General features: G+C 35.1%; 2 protein-coding genes across 3 annotated transcripts in view; one reads left to right on the plus strand and one right to left on the minus strand.

Moving 5' to 3' along the window:
- The window catches only part of LOC125845586 (probable E3 ubiquitin-protein ligase BAH1-like 1), a 253315-nt gene that overhangs the window by 56682 nt on the left and 178188 nt on the right, over nucleotides 1-18445 (minus strand). The window lies entirely within an intron of this gene.
- LOC125845584 (uncharacterized) lies at nucleotides 10837-14458 on the plus strand. The gene is made up of 3 exons (XM_049525124.1): nucleotides 10837-11062; nucleotides 13065-13446; nucleotides 13561-14458. Exons 2-3 carry the CDS (start codon nucleotides 13069-13071, stop codon nucleotides 14299-14301), a joined length of 1119 nt encoding a protein of 372 aa, XP_049381081.1. The 5' UTR covers nucleotides 10837-11062; nucleotides 13065-13068; the 3' UTR covers nucleotides 14302-14458.

Here is an 18445-nt window from a genome sequence, read left to right on the forward strand (position 1 = left end):
CTAAATATTGTAGCCTTCCAATTATAGATGTGGCGCTTTTCACACCGATAACTAGGACTCTACAAACACGGCTTCATAGACTCCCTAGGACTCTTGAACTTTGTGCTCTGATACCAAGTTTGTCACGCCTCGAACCTACACCCTGGGCGGGACCGACACCCGAAGACCATTTCTGGCCCCAAGCAAACCCTTGGCCTGGCTTTCTTAACTCAGCGGAAACCTAACTCAACAGAATAACTCAATGCAAATACAAGGTTACACAACAACTTAACTTATAAAAATCTGGCCACAAGGGCAACTCGAATCTCAAAATAGGATATTTACATATATACATAGATGAGACTCAAAAACTAACTGACTGACTGTCTATAAGACTCTAAAATACTGTGATGGATGTTGGGACAAATCCCGCAACACCCTAATAAAACAAAACTAAGAACACAAAATAATTGAGTCCTCCGGAATGCAAGGAGGCTCACCACTGACTCTGGAGTGCTCAGTTGGATCAATGACGTGCTGGATGCTGATCCTAAGTACATGTGTCTGCATCATAATAAGATGCAGGCCAACTGGCATCAGTACATGGAATGTACGAGTATGCGAGCTGGAAAACTAAGCAGCATAGGCTAGAAGGAAATCTGGAAGAAACTGAATAGCTTACCTGACTCAACTCAACTCAACCTGACTGACTTCTTTCAATATAAGGCAATTTTAAAACAAGTGTGATATAAAGAAAGACTGCTTAAAACATGCTATAAACTCTGTTTGTATACAAAGATACAATAAGCCTAAGATGTATATAGAAATACAATTGAACTGGTGTATATAAAAATATAATACTTTCTGTGTATGAAAATACAATAACTGTTGTGGGACTCTAACCGACAACCATCACATAAGAGCTATAGTGATGATACATCGATCGACCTTACGCTGCCAGAGCATCCTATACCCGGCCAAATGTATAAGACCTGAACTGCCTAATGGATCCACTAGTCTATCTGGAAAAGGATTCATCTAAAAAGTATTATCCTTTTCTACCCATGGTGGCTNGAGTATCAACTTTAATTCCATCACCGGACACAATGTGGCCTAGGAACGCCACAGACTTAAGCCAAAACTCACACTTAGAGAACTTGGCATACAACTCCTTGTCTTTCAAAGTCTGAAGAACTGTTCTAAGATGACTAGCATGATGTTTTTCATTCCTTAAATAGACTAGTATGTCATCATGATAACAAATGTATCTAAATAAGGTTTGAAGACTCTATTCATCGAGTCCATGAAAGTTGCCGGTGCATTGGTCAAACCAAAAGACATGACCAAAAACACATAATGACCGTACCGGGTCCTGAAAGTTGTCTTTGGAATATCACATTCCCTTACTCTTAACTGGTGATAGCCTGATCTGAGGTCAATCTTCGAAAAACAAGTGGCACCCTGAAGCTGATCGAAAAGATCATCAATCCTCGGAAGAGGGTACTTATTCTTGATGGTAACCTTGTTCAACTGGTGGTAATCTATACACATTCTAAGGGAACCATCTTTCTTCCTCACAAACAAGACCGGAGCGCCCCAAGGTGAGACACTCAGTCGAATGAAACCCTTATCTAGGAGATCTTCCAACTGTTTTTTCAACTCTTTCAACTCTGTTGGTGCCATTCTATATGGCGGAATAGAGATAGGACGAGTATCTGGAATGAGATCTATGCCGAAATCTATTTCTCTCTCAGGAGGAATTCCGGGTAGATCATCAGGAAACACTTCTGGAAACTCTCTTACTATAGGAATTGACTGAAAAGGAGGTATCTCAACACTAGAGTCATTAACTCGGACTAAGTGATAGATACAACCCTTTGAAACTAACTTTCTTGCCTTAAGGTACGAAATGAAACGACCCTTAGGCACTGCTGAACTACTACTCCACTCTAAGACTGGCTCATTCGAAAAGCGAAACTTGACCACTCGAGTTCTACAATCTAATGATGCATAACAGGCATGAAGCCAATCCATACCTAGAATGACATCGAAATCTACTATGTCTAACTCAACCAAATCAGCCATGGTGCTCTTGTGATTGATAGAAATAGGACAATCACGATAAACTCTTTCTGCTAGAATAGACTCCCCAACAAGTGTAGAAACACAAAAGGGTTCACAAAGTCTTTCAGGAAGAACCTCAAACTTATTTGCAACATAAGGAGTTACAAAAGATAAACTTACTCCTGGGTCTAGCAAAGCATATACACTAAAAGCAAAGACTTTGATCATACCAGTGACAACATTCGGAGAATTCTCTTGCTCATGGCGACTGGTGATTGCATAAAGGCCGTTTGCTCCTCCGCCGGTACTAGATGTAGCTCATCTAGGTGCCGTCCTGTCTGGGGGAGCAACTGAAGAAGATTGTGTTTTATTGCCCACATTACCCTGCCTATTCTTTGGACACTCTCGCATGAAATGTCCATTCTGACCACACTTGAAACAACCAATGGAGCCCTCTTGACAAATACCTGAGTGGTTCCTACCACACTTGGCGCAGGCAGGAGGCTTACTACTCCCTTGCGTTACACTACTTGAAGATTGTGCTGGTCTAGCCTTGAAGTCCTTCGAATTCCATTAAATTCACCTCTATATCGGGGTGTAGGTGCTCTAGCAGATGATAGAGCAGGTCCCTTTTGCCTTTGCTAAAAGAAGGAACGTTTTGAATTACCTTTCTGCTGCCCAGACTCGCTATCGGTCTTAGCTCTCTTCTTCAGCCTGCTGCATATAGACCATCAACCTTGATATGTCCATGTCTCCGATAAGCATTGCAGCCCTACCTTCCTTACTTGACAACCGAGACAACCCATCAACAAACAAACTCATTCTATTCCTCATGTCTGTAACCATCTCCGGAGCATAGCGAGATAGTTGTGTGAACTTCAGACTATACTCATGAACACTCAAAGACTCCTGCTTAAGTGTGAGGAACTCACGTACCTTGGCCTCTTTCAATTCTCGAGGAAAGAAATGCCCCAAGAAAGATTCCTCAAAACAGGCCCAACTTACAAGTGGTGCATTCTCAGCTCTACCCCCTTTCCATTGTTCGAACCATGTTCTAGAAACATCCTTTAATTGATATGCAACTAGTTCAACCCGCTCAGTATCTGCCACATGCATCACATCAAAAATCTTCTTCACCTCCTCAATAAAGTTCTCTGGATCCTCAGTAGTGCTCGAACCCATGAAATTCGGAGGATTCATCCCCAAGAACTCACGGATCCTAAAAGTGTCAGCTCCTTCCTATCGAGCTCCCCTTTGCTGACCAATCTGATTAGTTACAACTTGACTCAGAATTCTAATTGCCTCTCTGAACTCGGCATTAGAAACTTCCCCTTGTGGCTGTGCTCCCGAGGCATAAGGTAACTCTTGCTCATCAACATAATGTTTAGGAAAACGCCCTCTGCCAACTCTTCGTGGAGGCATGATTATCTGAAACATGCGCAAGTACTGATTAAAAGAAACTCTTTAGAGATAAATTCTAACGCATGAGTTGAGTGTGAAAGAAATGAGAGACCTTCCTAAATGTTGTAGCCTTCCAATTATAGATGTGGCGCTTTTCACACCGATAACTAGGACTCTACAGACACGGCTTCATAGACTCCCTAGGACTCTTGAACTTTGTGCTCTGATACCAAGTTTGTCACGCCTCGAGCCTACACTCTGGGCGGGACCGGCACCCGGAGACCATTTCTGGCCCCAAGCGAACCCTTGGCCTGGCTTTCTTAACTCAGCGGAAACCTAACTCAACAAAATAACTCAATGCAAATGCAAGGTTACACAACAACTTAACTTATAAAAATCTGGCCACAAGGGCAACTCGAATCTCAAAATAGGATATTTACATATATACATAGATGAGACTCAAACACTAACTGACTGACTGTCTATAAGACTCTAAAATACAGAGATGGATGTTGGGACAGACCCCGCAACACCCTAATAAAACAAAACTAAGAACACAAAATAATTGAGTCCTCCGGAATGCAAGAAGGCTCACCACTGACTCTAGAGTGCTCAGCTGGATCAACGACGTGCTGGATGCTAATCCTGGATACATGTGTCTGCATCATAATAAGAAGCAGGCCAACTGGCATCAGTACATGGAATGTACGAGTATGCGGACTGGAAAACTAAGCAGCATAGGCTAGAAGGAAATCTTGAAGAAACTGAATAGCTTACCTGACTCGACTCAACTCAACCTGACTGACTTCTTTCAATATAAAGCAATTTTAAAACAAGTGTGATATAAAGAAAGACTGCTTAAAACATGCTATAAACTCTGTGTGTATACAAAGATACAATAAGCCTAAGATGTATATAGAAATACAATTGAACTGATGTATATAAAAATATAATATTTTCTGTGTATGAAAATACAATAACTGCTGTGGGAGTTTCTCTAACCGACAACCATCACATAAGAGTTATAGTGATGATACAGCGATCGACCTTACGCTGCTAGAGCATCCTATGCCAAAGGTATAAGACCTGAACTGCCTAATGGATCCACTAGTCTATCTGGAAAAGGATTCATCTAAAAAGTATGATCCTTTTCTACCCATGGTGGCTAACATGGTTCTATGAGGGCTATAGGTTCTTTGAACACTCCCCCAATTCGGTGCTCGATACTACTCCCAAAAAGTAGTTTTTAAAACATATGTCTTCCTGCTTATTTGAGATAATTACTCAAAAACTAGCCCGAAGGCTCTTTGGAAATCTCAGTTTCCTACCTTGTTTAAATGTAAAAACATTTCTTTAAAACTTTTTGGGAATACATAGTTCCCTAATAACCTTGAGAAATGAACTCAACTTTATGTTCTTGACTTAGCTTGAAACTTGAGACTCTTCACTTGGCTTGAATTCTATACTCTTTACTCGACTTGAAACTTGAGTCTTAAAATGAAGTTAAAACGTTCAATAAAGACTCTTGAAAAGCTTTAGAGACTTGCTTGAACTTACTTCTTAACTTTGCTTGACTTGACTCTAACTTCACCTTAACTTGATACTAACTCGCCTTGAATTGGATTATGGATTCAAGGTTTATGATCACACGTATTTGGATGAGTTCTTGACGTTTAGAAGTACCTTGGAGTGTTGGAAACAACTAGGAAACATAGGTATAATACCAAGGAACATGCATGAGAAAGTATGAAAAGAATAGGGGAACTTGGCGTCCTTGGCGCTCTGCAAGGCGCGGAGCGCCAGGCCTTGAAGCTCAGAAGGCCAGCTGAGGCGCTCTATAGGGCGCGGCGCCCCAAGGGGTGAAGTTCAGAACACTTCTGCCACCCCTTTTCCCCGACAACTTCGACTTTTCTTCTTCCTTTCTCCAACTCTAAACCTTCTAAACTCCAAGGTTTCCAACCCCAAACATTTAGAATCATAAATCCCTCAATATACAATAGATTTCAACCCAAAACACAACCGGAAACATGCCCAAATCAACAAGGGACTTCAACAACACAATCAACAACACGACCAACAACTTCAACAACACAACCAATCTTTTCTCAATAATAAAAAAATGAGTTTGGTGTGTGGGGGAAAGGATCAACCCAACACTAAGAACTCACATACCTAGTAGGGATCACCCCCGATGATATCCACGACGATCTTTGACGGAAACTTGTTTGATCTCCTTTTTCTTCTCTTCTTCTCCTCTTCACTCACAAGCCCTAGCTTTCACACTTTAAAATGGGACAAAATGATCCAAAAATCAGCCTAACACAACAATATAACCCCAAAACAAAAAGCTAGGGAAAAGACCAAAATACCCTTAAAATTTCCGGACGGATTCCTTGCCAACTGCCCAACTTTCAAAGGGCATAACTCGCTCATACTAACTCTGAATCGAGCAAACTCGGTGGCGTTGGAAAGATCATTCCACAAGATTCACAATCATAACTGGAACTACTCCTAACTATTCCTGATGTAGGAGTTATGATTGCTCAAAGTTGGCCAAAACTCACTGATTTCTACACTTAACCAATTTCCTAGATTTTTGAATTCCTCCCAAAAATGACTATGTCCGATTTTTAAGCCTCTTCATAGTTATTTCAACTTACCGGATGTTACATTTTAGATGATTCCTTAGTGTCTTTTAGCATAGACTAGTGGATCCACTTAGTAGTTTAGGTTCTATATCGATGGAAAGGTATAGGACGGTCCTTGGCAACGTGAGGTAAAACGGTGTACCATCACTTAGGCTCATAGTGATGATTGTCGGTTAGAGAATCTCCTACAAAAGTTATATTACTTTCTAAATGAGTAAAGTTAAGTTTGTTATTGCTTTATCTTTAACGAACTAAGATTGTTTTCAGTTGTTTTATAAGCTTTATCTATCTATATATATATATATATATATATATATCGCATGTGTTTTACTATTTTATATTGAGTTGAGAAGAGCTAGGTAGGTGTTTCTTTCATAATCTCTTTCGAGCCTATGTTTGTTAGTTTTCCAACATGCATACTCNATCGCATGCGTTTTACTGCTTTATATTGAGTTGAGAAGAGCTAGGTAGGTGCTTCTTTCATAATCTCTTTCGAGCTTATGTTTGTTATTTTTCCAACACGCATACTCGTACAATCAATGTACTGATGCCAGTTGGCCTGCATCTTATTATAATGCAGACGCAGGTAACCAGGATCAGCATCCAGCGCCTCGTTGATCCAGCTTGAGCATTCAGAGTCTGTTGATGAGCCTCCTTGCATTCCTGAGGACTCCTTTATTTGCTTTCTAGTCTTTCAGATGTTAGGATGATCGAGGGTCCTATCCCGACATCCCTCTTTGTTTTAGAGGCTTCATAGACAGTTAGTAGTTCAGTAGTCTTTGCATTTTCATTCTTATGTTAAAGACTTGAGTTGCCACTTTTGGCCAAGTTGAATGTATAATCTTTAAAACATTCTCAGTTATTTTGTTATTCAGTTCAGTTAAGTTCATTGATAATTATAGATATGAATATTGTCTTCCGTTGAGTTAAGTAAGTCAGGCCAAGGGTTTGCTTGGGGCCAGCAATGGTCTTTGAGTGTCAGTCCCACCCAGGGTGTAGGATTAGGGTGTGACACTAATTATCTTGTATTTTTCTTTGTACTATTAATCTATAGGTTTAAGGTCGCGGGTCCAGATGGAAGCCTCTATACAGTAAGGCATGATGATGAGCTTGGAGGCGATGATGAACCTTGACTAGCCATCCTGCCATATCATTACTCATCCCTTAATAGTCAAATCTCACTTTTCAACTGTACATACTCTAACTTCCTCCCTTGTTGGTATAATGAACCTTGATTTTCATACGCTAACTTGTAATAGCCAAGTTTTACAGGATACTTTTAGAACGGTCATCTTTTTCGTCCTAATCAATTTGAATTGGAAAATTAGCTCTTATACTTGTTTTGACAGAAGTGAAGTATTCAGTATCAGGTTGGTTTAAGCAACCAGAAAGTGTAATTTCAGTAATTTGGCTGAAGTTTTTGTTTGATCTTGATCACACTGCCAACCACATTTAGGTACATAAATTGTTGGGGGACGGACGCGCAGTCTCTTAGGTCACATCTGTAACTGCCTCTTACCCAGCTGTTACCAAGGTCCTCTGGACTCATATTGCTGTAAAAGATGGAGATTAGTAAGTAGCCAAAATGGTGTAGAAGAGGAACCCAAGAAATATGAATAAAGGTAATAGTGGAGAAGCATTTTATAGTTGATACCATGTCAAATATATGATTCATAACACATCACAAGAATAAATATAATGTGCCTACCGACAATGGCGTAGCCAGAAATTTCATGAAGGGTGTCTAGAAATTGTACATGAGTACATTTTTCTTTTGGATGAATGAGTGCACTAAAATTTTAAAAATTAAACTACGTAATATACATGAAAAAAATTGGATTAAATGTATGTAATATACATGAAAAAATTTGAAAAAAAAAAAGAAAATGATGAAAGAGTGCACTAGAAATTTTAAAAATTAAACTACGAATTATACATGAAATTTTTTGAAAAAAGGTACGCAATATACCTGAAAAATTTGAGAAAAAAAGAGGAAAAAGTTTGAAAAAGAAGAAAGAGTGCACTAGAAATTTTAAAAATTAAACTACGTAATAAACATGAAGATTTGAAAAAAAGAGGCTTAAAGCTGTTGCTGGCGAGATTTGAACTCACAAACGCTTAAAGGCTTGACTTTTCAAGGCACCTAAACCACTAGGCTACAACACCTTATTGTGTTAAAGGTGTCCAGAATACGTTATTTAACCATTTTATATATTATTTTACTTGTATATACGGTATAATTTCCCGACGAAGGGTGTCCAATTGGACACGCTAAAGAGTATGTAGCTACCCCCCTGCCTACCGACAAGAGTTGTGGTGTAATGGATAGATTTTTTCACCCTTAATTAGAAATTTCGAGTTCAAGACTTAAGATTAGAAAAAATTCTGATAGGGGGCGTTTTCTTCTCCAATGGGCCTTACACAATGAGAATCTAAATTTGTCACGAGTCACAACTTTAATGTGATTACCTGACAAGAAATGAAAAAAAAAAAGAAGAAGAAGAGAATGATTAATTAATTATCGTGTGGGACTTACCCATCTTTGGATTCATAACGTATATTTACTCAAATATAGTTGTGTACTTAATTCAAGTTTTATTTGCACGATGAATAAACGATTCGGGGGTTTTGGATTGATATTAGTCGAAAAGGGTATTTACTGTTTCATGCTCTCCTAAATTACCTGCAAAATTGTTCTATATGCTAAGTTGTTGTTGAGGTGTAGAACAAAACAAAAACAATACAATGAATTCCCATATATGTACAAGTGTAACTTCCCCTTTTTTGCTTCACATGGTAATGCTGCTGCTTCATCTTTATTGTTTCTACTAGTTTTGAGCACGTGTGTTGCACGTGTATTCGATGCTAATAGTTTAAACTTCTTAAAACATTAGAAATAACACCAAAACTGAAAGTGAAGGATACATGCTCAATTGATGAATAGTTCAACCGATATTCACTATCATCACAAAGTACATCACACCAAAAGTTAATATCAAATGAAGTTGAAATGATCCCCTTATTTTAAGAAAGAAAGAAAGTTCCTTTAGCATTGTATTCTATTACTTTGATAACTACTACTATAGTTAGCAGTGTTTTCTTGTATAGTGCTTTTACTCTATCAAAAAATATTCGACCTAAATGATATTTCAACGACAAATAGTGTGGATATGAGCAACACCACTAATGGTTATAAATACTTCAGGCCCATCAAGTAGTTATTGCCAGATGAAAGTAGTGTTTGTTGAAGTTGTATCAACTTAAGAGAATTAATTTAATATATATAAATCATAAGTGCATGTATAAGTATCCTTTATTTGATTTACTTATATGAGTCATTTAAACTGGAAATTTGGTAGAAAATATTAGTTGAATATGATGTATATTGTATTATAAAATATAATATGACAATAAGTCAACATCAATGTATTTTGTGTGAGCATGCAACACTATATAAATAATAAATTCATATTTCAAATCAAGCCTTCTCAAATTCAAGTGCACCTAGATATCATCATCTTGACTTCTTCTTCCCCATGCAGTCCATCTACCATTTTTGGATCTATGTTTTTTTTATCTTTTAGTTTGTTGTTGCATCTCAAAATTCATAGACTTCTCAAAGGAAGATTATGATAGATAATGTAAGTGAAGAAAATAACATAAATTAGTGTATTTTTATTGAAAAAAAGATTAATAATACACTAAGAAGTGAATTCTTACAAGGAAGAAGCATGTAGTGTTCTATCTTCTCACTTCAAATAGGGATATTACTGACCAAAGGTTAAAACCTATAGAACGTTATTGACTTGTTGAGTTAATTCCTGCAAAAAGAAAAATAGAAATTAATGAAAATTGTGTCTTATGCAGTGTAATATAATATCTGAAATAAACCATCTTCATGTCATCTTTTGCCAACGTCTTCTGTTCTATAGTTCAAAGTACACTTCTTGTGCCTTGAACTCACTCAACCTTAAATTGTCAAATTTAAGAGCATATATATAATTTGATATGGTTGAAATAATACAACAAATGTGGGGTGATTGAAGAGATTTAAGGTGTTATAAATATTTGTAGAATTTAGTATAGCCATTTAAAGTGCAAGTTGAAATTGATTGACAATGGACCTATTTGAATGACTTGATTATTGCATATATGGAAAATGATTGTCCAAACCTGTAAATTTGAGCATCTAAATATAGTTAGTAGGTAGATTGTATAATAAATTATAACTTAAAGCTAGTAGATGCAACTTATAGTAATTCAAAAGATCATAGCCACTGAATTTTAACATTTTCGTCGAGTAAGGAAAAAAAAACAGCAATAAAAAGTTTTGAATTATGTTCATCGAAATCAATAAATAAAAGTAGTGACATAAATATTTTTCATACTATCTCTAGATAAATGAAGTATGATCCTTACCTATATGCTCCAAATGTTGCTGGCTGACCAAGTAAACCAAATCAAAAGAGCAATGATTGCATCATGGGAAAAAAATATATAGTGCACAACTTACAAAAAATATGAAAAAGGCTAAAGTCAAGTGTGGATCAGCTATGAATATAACATTAAGGGGTCGTTTGGTGTGAAGGATAGGTACAAATAGTACTGAGATAAATATTTAGTGGCACTTAATTTAGTGTTTGGTTGGGAAGTTTGGGATAACTTATCCTGGGATTAATAAATAATACCAGGATAAGTTATCCCTCCAAAAGGGTGGTATAGTAATCCCATCACAATTTGTGATGAGATAAATTTATTAAATGACAAAACTACCCTTCAAACCCTTTAATTGATAAGCTTTCACAAGTGCTGCTTATGGTCTTAGCTTCCAGATTTCTTCTCTTCTTCATTGCAGTGAGAATCACTCTTTCATTTGGGTATACTCAACTTTTTATTTTCGATTGAAGCCATAGATGGGTGATTGAAGAACTTCTTTACCAATAACCTTCAACTTTCAAGTTTCTAACAAGGTTAATTTTTTTTTCCATAATTTGTTTCTCTTTTCTTTCTTTGTCATCATTAATAATTCTCTGATCTGTTGCATAATAATTTGGATACACTCATCTTTTCTATTTAATGGAAGAGATCGATTTTTTTTTTTTTTGGAATGTTATGTTTTGGGGATTTTGTACATTTTGAAAAAAGTTTGTTCTTTTTATGTGCTTGAAATATTTGTAAACAATTTCAAGTTGTCCTCACTATAAAGTTGCCCTCGTTGATTCTTTTTAAATTTTTTTTTTTTGTGTATTAACTCTTTTCATTTTTTAATGAAAAAATAGGGTTTCTTATGGATCATCAACTACAGTCCGATATTGAATGTTTTATCATCCTTGAGGAGATATTGTGCCAACAATTTCTTGTTATGTTTATTTTTCTTTTCATGGTTATTCATGGTATTTCTATAAAAAGAAATAGGCATGTGATTAGGTACCTTATGAGTAGTCGAGTTCCTAAAATTATATCTCATTTAAATTGTATTGTACAAGATAGTGACACAACATGTATTGATAAGTTAAGGATGGATAGAAATTCTTTTCACACTTTAGTTCTCTTAACTAAGGAAGTTGGAGGTCTGACTGATAGCAAATATATGTCAAGTAGTGAAAAGTTAGCAATGTTTTTAAATATTTTGGCTCATCATGAGAAGAATAGATCCATTAAGGTTGATTATATTAGATCGGGCTGGAGCGTAAGTCAAGCTTTCAATGAATGCTTGAAAGCTATTCTAAAACTAGCTCCATTGTTACTTGTTAACCCCAAACCGGTGCTTGAAGATGAGCTTGACGATCGATGGAGATGGTTTAAGGTATATGCACTTTCAATTGGGTATCTATTAATTTATGTAAAGTAAAATAAATATAATTTTACGAAGAAATTTTTGTTGTTTGAGATAATGTTATAATTTTTTTATAGGGATGTCTAGGTGCATTGGATGGTACATACATTCAAATTAGAGTTCCATTTAAGGACAAACCAAGATACAGGACAAGAAAGGGAGAAATAGCAACTAATGTACTAGGAGTTTGTGATAAAAATCTTAACTTTACTTATGTATTACCTGGTTGGGAAGGATCAGCGGCTGATGGTCGTGTATTACGAAATGCTATAACTCGAACGAATGGTTTGAAAATTCCCGAGGGTAATTCTATACATATGCTCACATTAAAATTATATCACAAAAATAATGCTATATAAAAGCAACTAATTTCTTATTTATATTATAGGTAATTATTATTTGTGCGACGGAGGATATACAAATGGAAATGGTTTTCTTTCACCTTACCGAGGATATAGATATTGGTTAAGGGATTGGCAAGGTGAAAATCCACCACCCCAATGTCGAGAAGAGCTTTTCAATATGAAGCATGCTAGAGCTCGTAATGTTATTGAAAGGACATTTGGTCTCTTGAAAGGACGTTGGGGAACTCTTAGAAGCCCTTCTTGGTACTCGGTTAAGATACATAACAGGATTATTAGTGCTTGTTGTTTGATACACAACTTTATTCATAGAGAGATGGAAGTGGATCCCTTAGAGATCGATGTGGAAGAACAAGTAGAATATCAACAAGATAACATTGATGTTGTTGAATCATCTCAGGAGTGGACCACATGGAGGGATGAGTTGGCTCAATCAATGTGGAATGCTAACTTAAACAATTGATCTTTACATTATTTTGTGCTTGTTATATGTTTATGCTGCATTTGAATTATTATTCCCTTTAGTTTATGATATTCTTGTAAGATGCATCAACTTTTAGCTTTTTATGATGTAAGAAACAATTACTTACATTAATTTGTAATGTGTTTAATTTATTTATTTTTTGTGATGTGTTGGTATGTTTTTAATTTATTTGTTTTTGTACATTGAAGTGTATGAATTTTTTTTATGATGCTAAGTAATGATTTGGAGATACTTTCGCTTTTTATGATGGTAACTAATACTAACAATGATTGTTTCACAAAATTATTCAGACAAATGGAAATTCAGAAATCTTCAATGCAACCACCAAAAAGATCAAGACGAAGACGATCAACACCGTCAACTCGAAGGACATGGACTCCTACAGAAGAAAGTACTCTTATAAATGGTTTGAAAGAGTTATGTGTTAATGGTTGGAGAGCTGATAATGGAACTTTTAGGCCAGGATATCTGATGGAGTTGGAGGCCTATTTGCATGAACGTCATCCTGAAAGTGGCTTGAAAGGTGAACCACATGTCAATTCTAAATTAAAATTTTGGAAGAGATGTTATGCAAGCTTAAGTTTACTAAAAGGTAGGAGTGGTTTGGGATTTCAATATAGTGATGGAACTATAATTATTGATGATCCAAAAGAATGGGATAAATTTTTAAAGGTAATTAACATTTTGCTATTAGAATATTATTACTTCATATAAATATTTCTTAAGTCTTCATAATTTATAATTAATACATATAAAAATGTCATCTTTCTTTTATTGTTTGTCTAGGATGATCCTGGTGCAAGCAAGATGAATACTAAAAAATGGCCACTGTTTGCTGATTGGGAGGAAATTTTTGGAAAAGATAGGGCAACTGGAGAACATGCAGAAGGGCCACTGGATGCTGTTGAGGATATCTTAAAGAGTCAAACATTAGGACTTTCTACTGATATGAGTTTAGGATTTCTTATCAATGTTGATGACGATGAATATGAAGATGAAGCTAGTCATGGACCTAATGCACCTACTGAAGAAGCTGAAAATACTGATACAAGACATAATTTTACTCAAACAACTGAAAATGAATATGCTCGAGGATCTCCTCATGAACATACTGGACCATCTGAAAAGCAAGGTGAATATGCTAAAACATCTTCTTCTAGTGTCAATGAAAAAGAAAAAGGCAAGAAAAGAAAGAGGGTTGTGGAAGATGTTAATGAAACATCTCTCAAGAGTATGGCGGAAGTTATGAAAAATTTTACTGAAAGCCAAGATAAAAGAATTGGTTCCTTGATCGAAAAGATTGGAAATCATGACCACTCTGATATGCGTGGTCAAATTTATTCCATCATTGAATCTCCTACATTTGATTTGTACACCATAGAGCAAGGTATCAAAGATAAAAAGGTTATTTGTGAAGATGTCAAAAATATGGAAATATTTTTACGTATGGGTGAGCTTGAGCGCCATACAATGATGTTCATGGTTGTCAATGATAAACTTTCAAGTATGATAAGCTTGTGTATATAAATGGTGGCACTAGTGTGATAGTTTTTGCTCAACTAATAGTTTCAAATCAAAACTTTATTGGAGTGCCATTTTTTGATCCTCTAGTTATGTTCACTCTTTTGTGTATGACTAATGTAGGTCATGAGGATGCTAGAATCTTTTGTATATGTAAAATCTATTAAATAGATTAACTCTCATGTAAAAGTTAAGTTTATTGTAAGTTTGTTGCTAGTTATCAATTTTTGTGTAGTTGCTTATGTTGCTTCCCTACAGTTTTCGTCTCATTTTTTCTATTATGGTAGACCAGTTTTTGGTCTTGTTTTTTCTGTTGCTTTGATGCAAAGCTTTTGTTTCAGTTTTGACAGGTGTTTTGGTGAATATTTATTGAAATTTTACTCTTGTTTTAGCTGTTGTTTGAGTTGTAGTGTTGGTTGGTTTGTTGTATGCTGCAATTTTGGTTAAGTTTCTCGGTTAGTATGAATACGAGTTTCTGTTAGTCTAGGCATGTTGGTCATTTGCTAGATGAGCTAGTTTTTTCTGTTGCTTTGATGCATGACTTTTGTTTCAGTTTTGACAAATATTTTGGTGAATATTTTTTGGAATTTTACTTTCACTTTAGTTGTTGTTTTAGTTGTAGTTTTGATTGGTTTGCTATAGGGATTGTTGCAATTTTGGTCAAGTTTCTCGGTTAGTATGAAGATACAAGTTTCTATTAGTCTAGGCCTATTGTTTCTTTGCCAGATGAGCTAGTTTTTTATGTTGCTTTGATGCAGGACTTCTATTTCAGTTTTAATAAATCTTTTGGCTGTGTAGTGCAGTCTCCACCCATCAACCAAAGATTTACATGAAGCAAATAGATTTTAAGCTTCTATTTCCCAATTTGCAAAGCAACGTTTTGTGGACGATCTTTGCTAGAAGTACGGTTATATGGATCAATATTTTGAGCTGACAAGCAGACACAAAAGCCCAAGCCATACCTCACTTCTTTAGTTTAAAGCATTCTTGTTCGATGCATTGCCCACTTGATATATCCAAATATGTATGCTTTAACCAGCTTACCTTTCTCTTTGTCTATTACAAGACCTCTTAATGATTTAATCGTTAACCCGTTAAGAATTATCATCTATTTATGTTATTCTATTTTAGGTCCGATTCGACGAGCTTTTGGATCATCATAAGGCATATTTTGCTTATATGATTTTGTACTCTTTGGTTTCTCTTTGGTTTCAATTATTTTTATTATATATTGCTATAATCGTCTGCGTCCTAGACATAGTTGTAGTGTTTGCGTTCTTCCAATGCTTCCTGGTTTAACAATTTTGGCTATGGAAACTCTGTTTTTTGTGTCTCTTTTATTTTCCAAAGTTGAGATAAGATTTTATGGTGCACTTGATTTAATGCTTCCTAAATAAGCTCTAAAATATGGCATGCTGTTCGTACTTGTCCTTAAAAGCAAGTTAACAATTATAAGGGAGTCACCTTCTTACTACAAGTACTTTGACGCATCAAATTTATTTTAAGAATGTAACTTTCATATAATCTCATTTGGTTATGAGTTAACACAAATGCCTATTAAGTCAAACTAATGAAATTGTCTCTTAATATGATCCATTGCCTTTCCTAATGTGTGCAGAAATATTATGTGGATAGGTTGGATTGAGTTTTAAAATGGGACTGGTGGATTTTCTATGTTGGATGGATTGGGTAGTTGAATTTGGTTTTAACTAAAACTCTACCAAAAAAATATATAAAATGCTAAATAAGAGGGTATTTTTGTAATCAAACCACTTATTTTTAGGATGTATGCAATGGTTATTATTTTTAGTACAACAAACCAAACAATCAATAAGAAATAATGCCAGGATAACTAATCCCAGGATAACTAATCCCAGCATAATTTATCCCAGCATAACTTGTATTCAAACCAAACGACCCCTTAGTGCATCTTTGTACTAATCCATATTATCCTACATTTCCCCCCAAGTGTAGGGTCCGGTTATCAAGGTGGTCCCCATTGTGGCTAGAGCTTGGAATTGATCATTTCTCCTTACTTGTTGGTGAGTCCTCATGATTCGAGGATGGATGTTATCCTAGTAGTTTCATTCATGTATTTTCCTTTCGGATTATGTAGTATGGGCTGTGTCCCTATTTTTTATTCAAGTATTGTGATATATGGCTATATTGAGACAAGTTTAGACTTCCGCTTTGCCTTTATGAAAAACTTTTTAAAACTTGAAATATGTTTTACTTTTATTGTTCTAATGCTTTATGTTATGATATGCTAAGTGGCTTACATGGTGCCTTTCGGGGTTCTATACGTTACATCTAGGGGGTACCCTGGGTCGTGACAACAAAACTGCCGGATACATAATTTCCACTATTTTTTCTCCCTTTTTCACGCCACAAATCTCTCCACAGTTACCCCATTAATCCAATTTTGAATTCAAATCTTTTCTCTTTCCAATTAATGATTTCAAGTTATTCAAGAGGTAGATCTTTTTCCATAACTTCAGTTTTCAGTTTTTTTTTTTAGTTTTTCATCTTCAAAAATCGTTGATACATATGAATGAAGGTCCATATTTCAATATTGGGCTTACCCAATTAGTCGAAGAAGGAAACATCTTCGACTTCTAAATCGACTGTGAAAAAACGCTAAAAAAAGTGGAAAAAGCCAAACTACTGGTGGCTCTGGTAAGGACTTTGGATCGAGATTCATGGATGATGTCATTGTTAACCGTGAAAAAAAATACAAGAGTGAACATTGAGAAGGATAAGGAGAAGAAGGATGTACATTCGTCTTCTAAAGTTCTAAAGTTAATGTTGAGAAGGAGAAGTCAAAGCAGATCAAATTATTGAATTTTTTTTCTGATTTTTTCTTGTTCATCTTTTTCTGATATATATGTGTTCAGATTTTTAATGTATCTAGTTGTTTTTGTTTCTTAAATTAATGTATAATGCTTTCGTTACAACATTATGATACATTACAATTTTATCATGTACAATGTATTGTGTTCAAATTACTAAATTATCTTATGACTATAGTTTGGGATACATTAATTAGATTTTAATGTATCTAATTAATTTTATTTCTTAATTAATGTATAATGCTTTTGTTTCAACACTACGATACATTACAATTTTATCATGCATAGTGTATCATGTTCAAATATTAGTTTTGATACATAAACTTAATTAGTTTTGATACTTGATACAAAACTACTACCAAATGTATCATTTATCATATCTAGGTGTGAAAATGTATCTTCTACCTTATTCAAATTTAGAAGGATATGTATCCGTACATAGTACCAAATCATATGTGTGATACATAAACCTTACTATTTTCATAGCTAAACATGTGTAGTAAAAAAAAATTCATATCTGAATCTATTGATATTGTCTTTTTCTATTATAGATAGACATCTAAGAAAATGATTAAAAAATTGATACATAACAGCATGTCATGACTATATAATAGCGATCTTAACACACAACAATGCATTTGAAACTTATTAACTTATATGATGCATTAAAGTGTCACACAAATATGTATCAAATTCATAAATGGTGATACATAAATGTTATTATCAAAAGTTTGTTTTGTTTAACGCAAAATGTGAAGATCTTGCAGCTATGTATTTGATACAATAAATATAGAGCACATTAATACATATATTAAATCATGTATGAACAAATACACAATTATCCATCTCGGAAACGAAATTCAAAAAACGATTACACAACATTATAAAATGTAAGAATGATCCATCAAAGCTATGCATCTCTTCAACCTTTTTGTTTGTTGTATCAATGCATAGCATATACATTAAAAATCCAAACTCTTGGTTTCTTCACCTCAACGATGTATCAAATATCCAATTTTTTCCTCAATTCATCGATCTCTAATTCAGTTGCAATGACTGATTTGAGATTTACAAACCAATATTTTGATCAACAACAATTCCATCACTTTTTTGTATCGTTCATATGTCACCTCACTTTCTCAGATACAGGAATGTCTCAACAAGATCGACATGTTCATGGTGTATTTGTACAATTTATCGACAAGTTTGATTAAATAATTTAGATTTTTTTTTGGAAGAATGGAAAGAAGAATTTTGGGATCTAAAAACACATTACANATGTATCTAATTAATTTTATTTC

Source organism: Solanum stenotomum, chromosome 11 (genome assembly GCF_019186545.1).
Source record: "Solanum stenotomum isolate F172 chromosome 11, ASM1918654v1, whole genome shotgun sequence".
Taxonomy (NCBI): domain Eukaryota; kingdom Viridiplantae; phylum Streptophyta; class Magnoliopsida; order Solanales; family Solanaceae; genus Solanum; species Solanum stenotomum.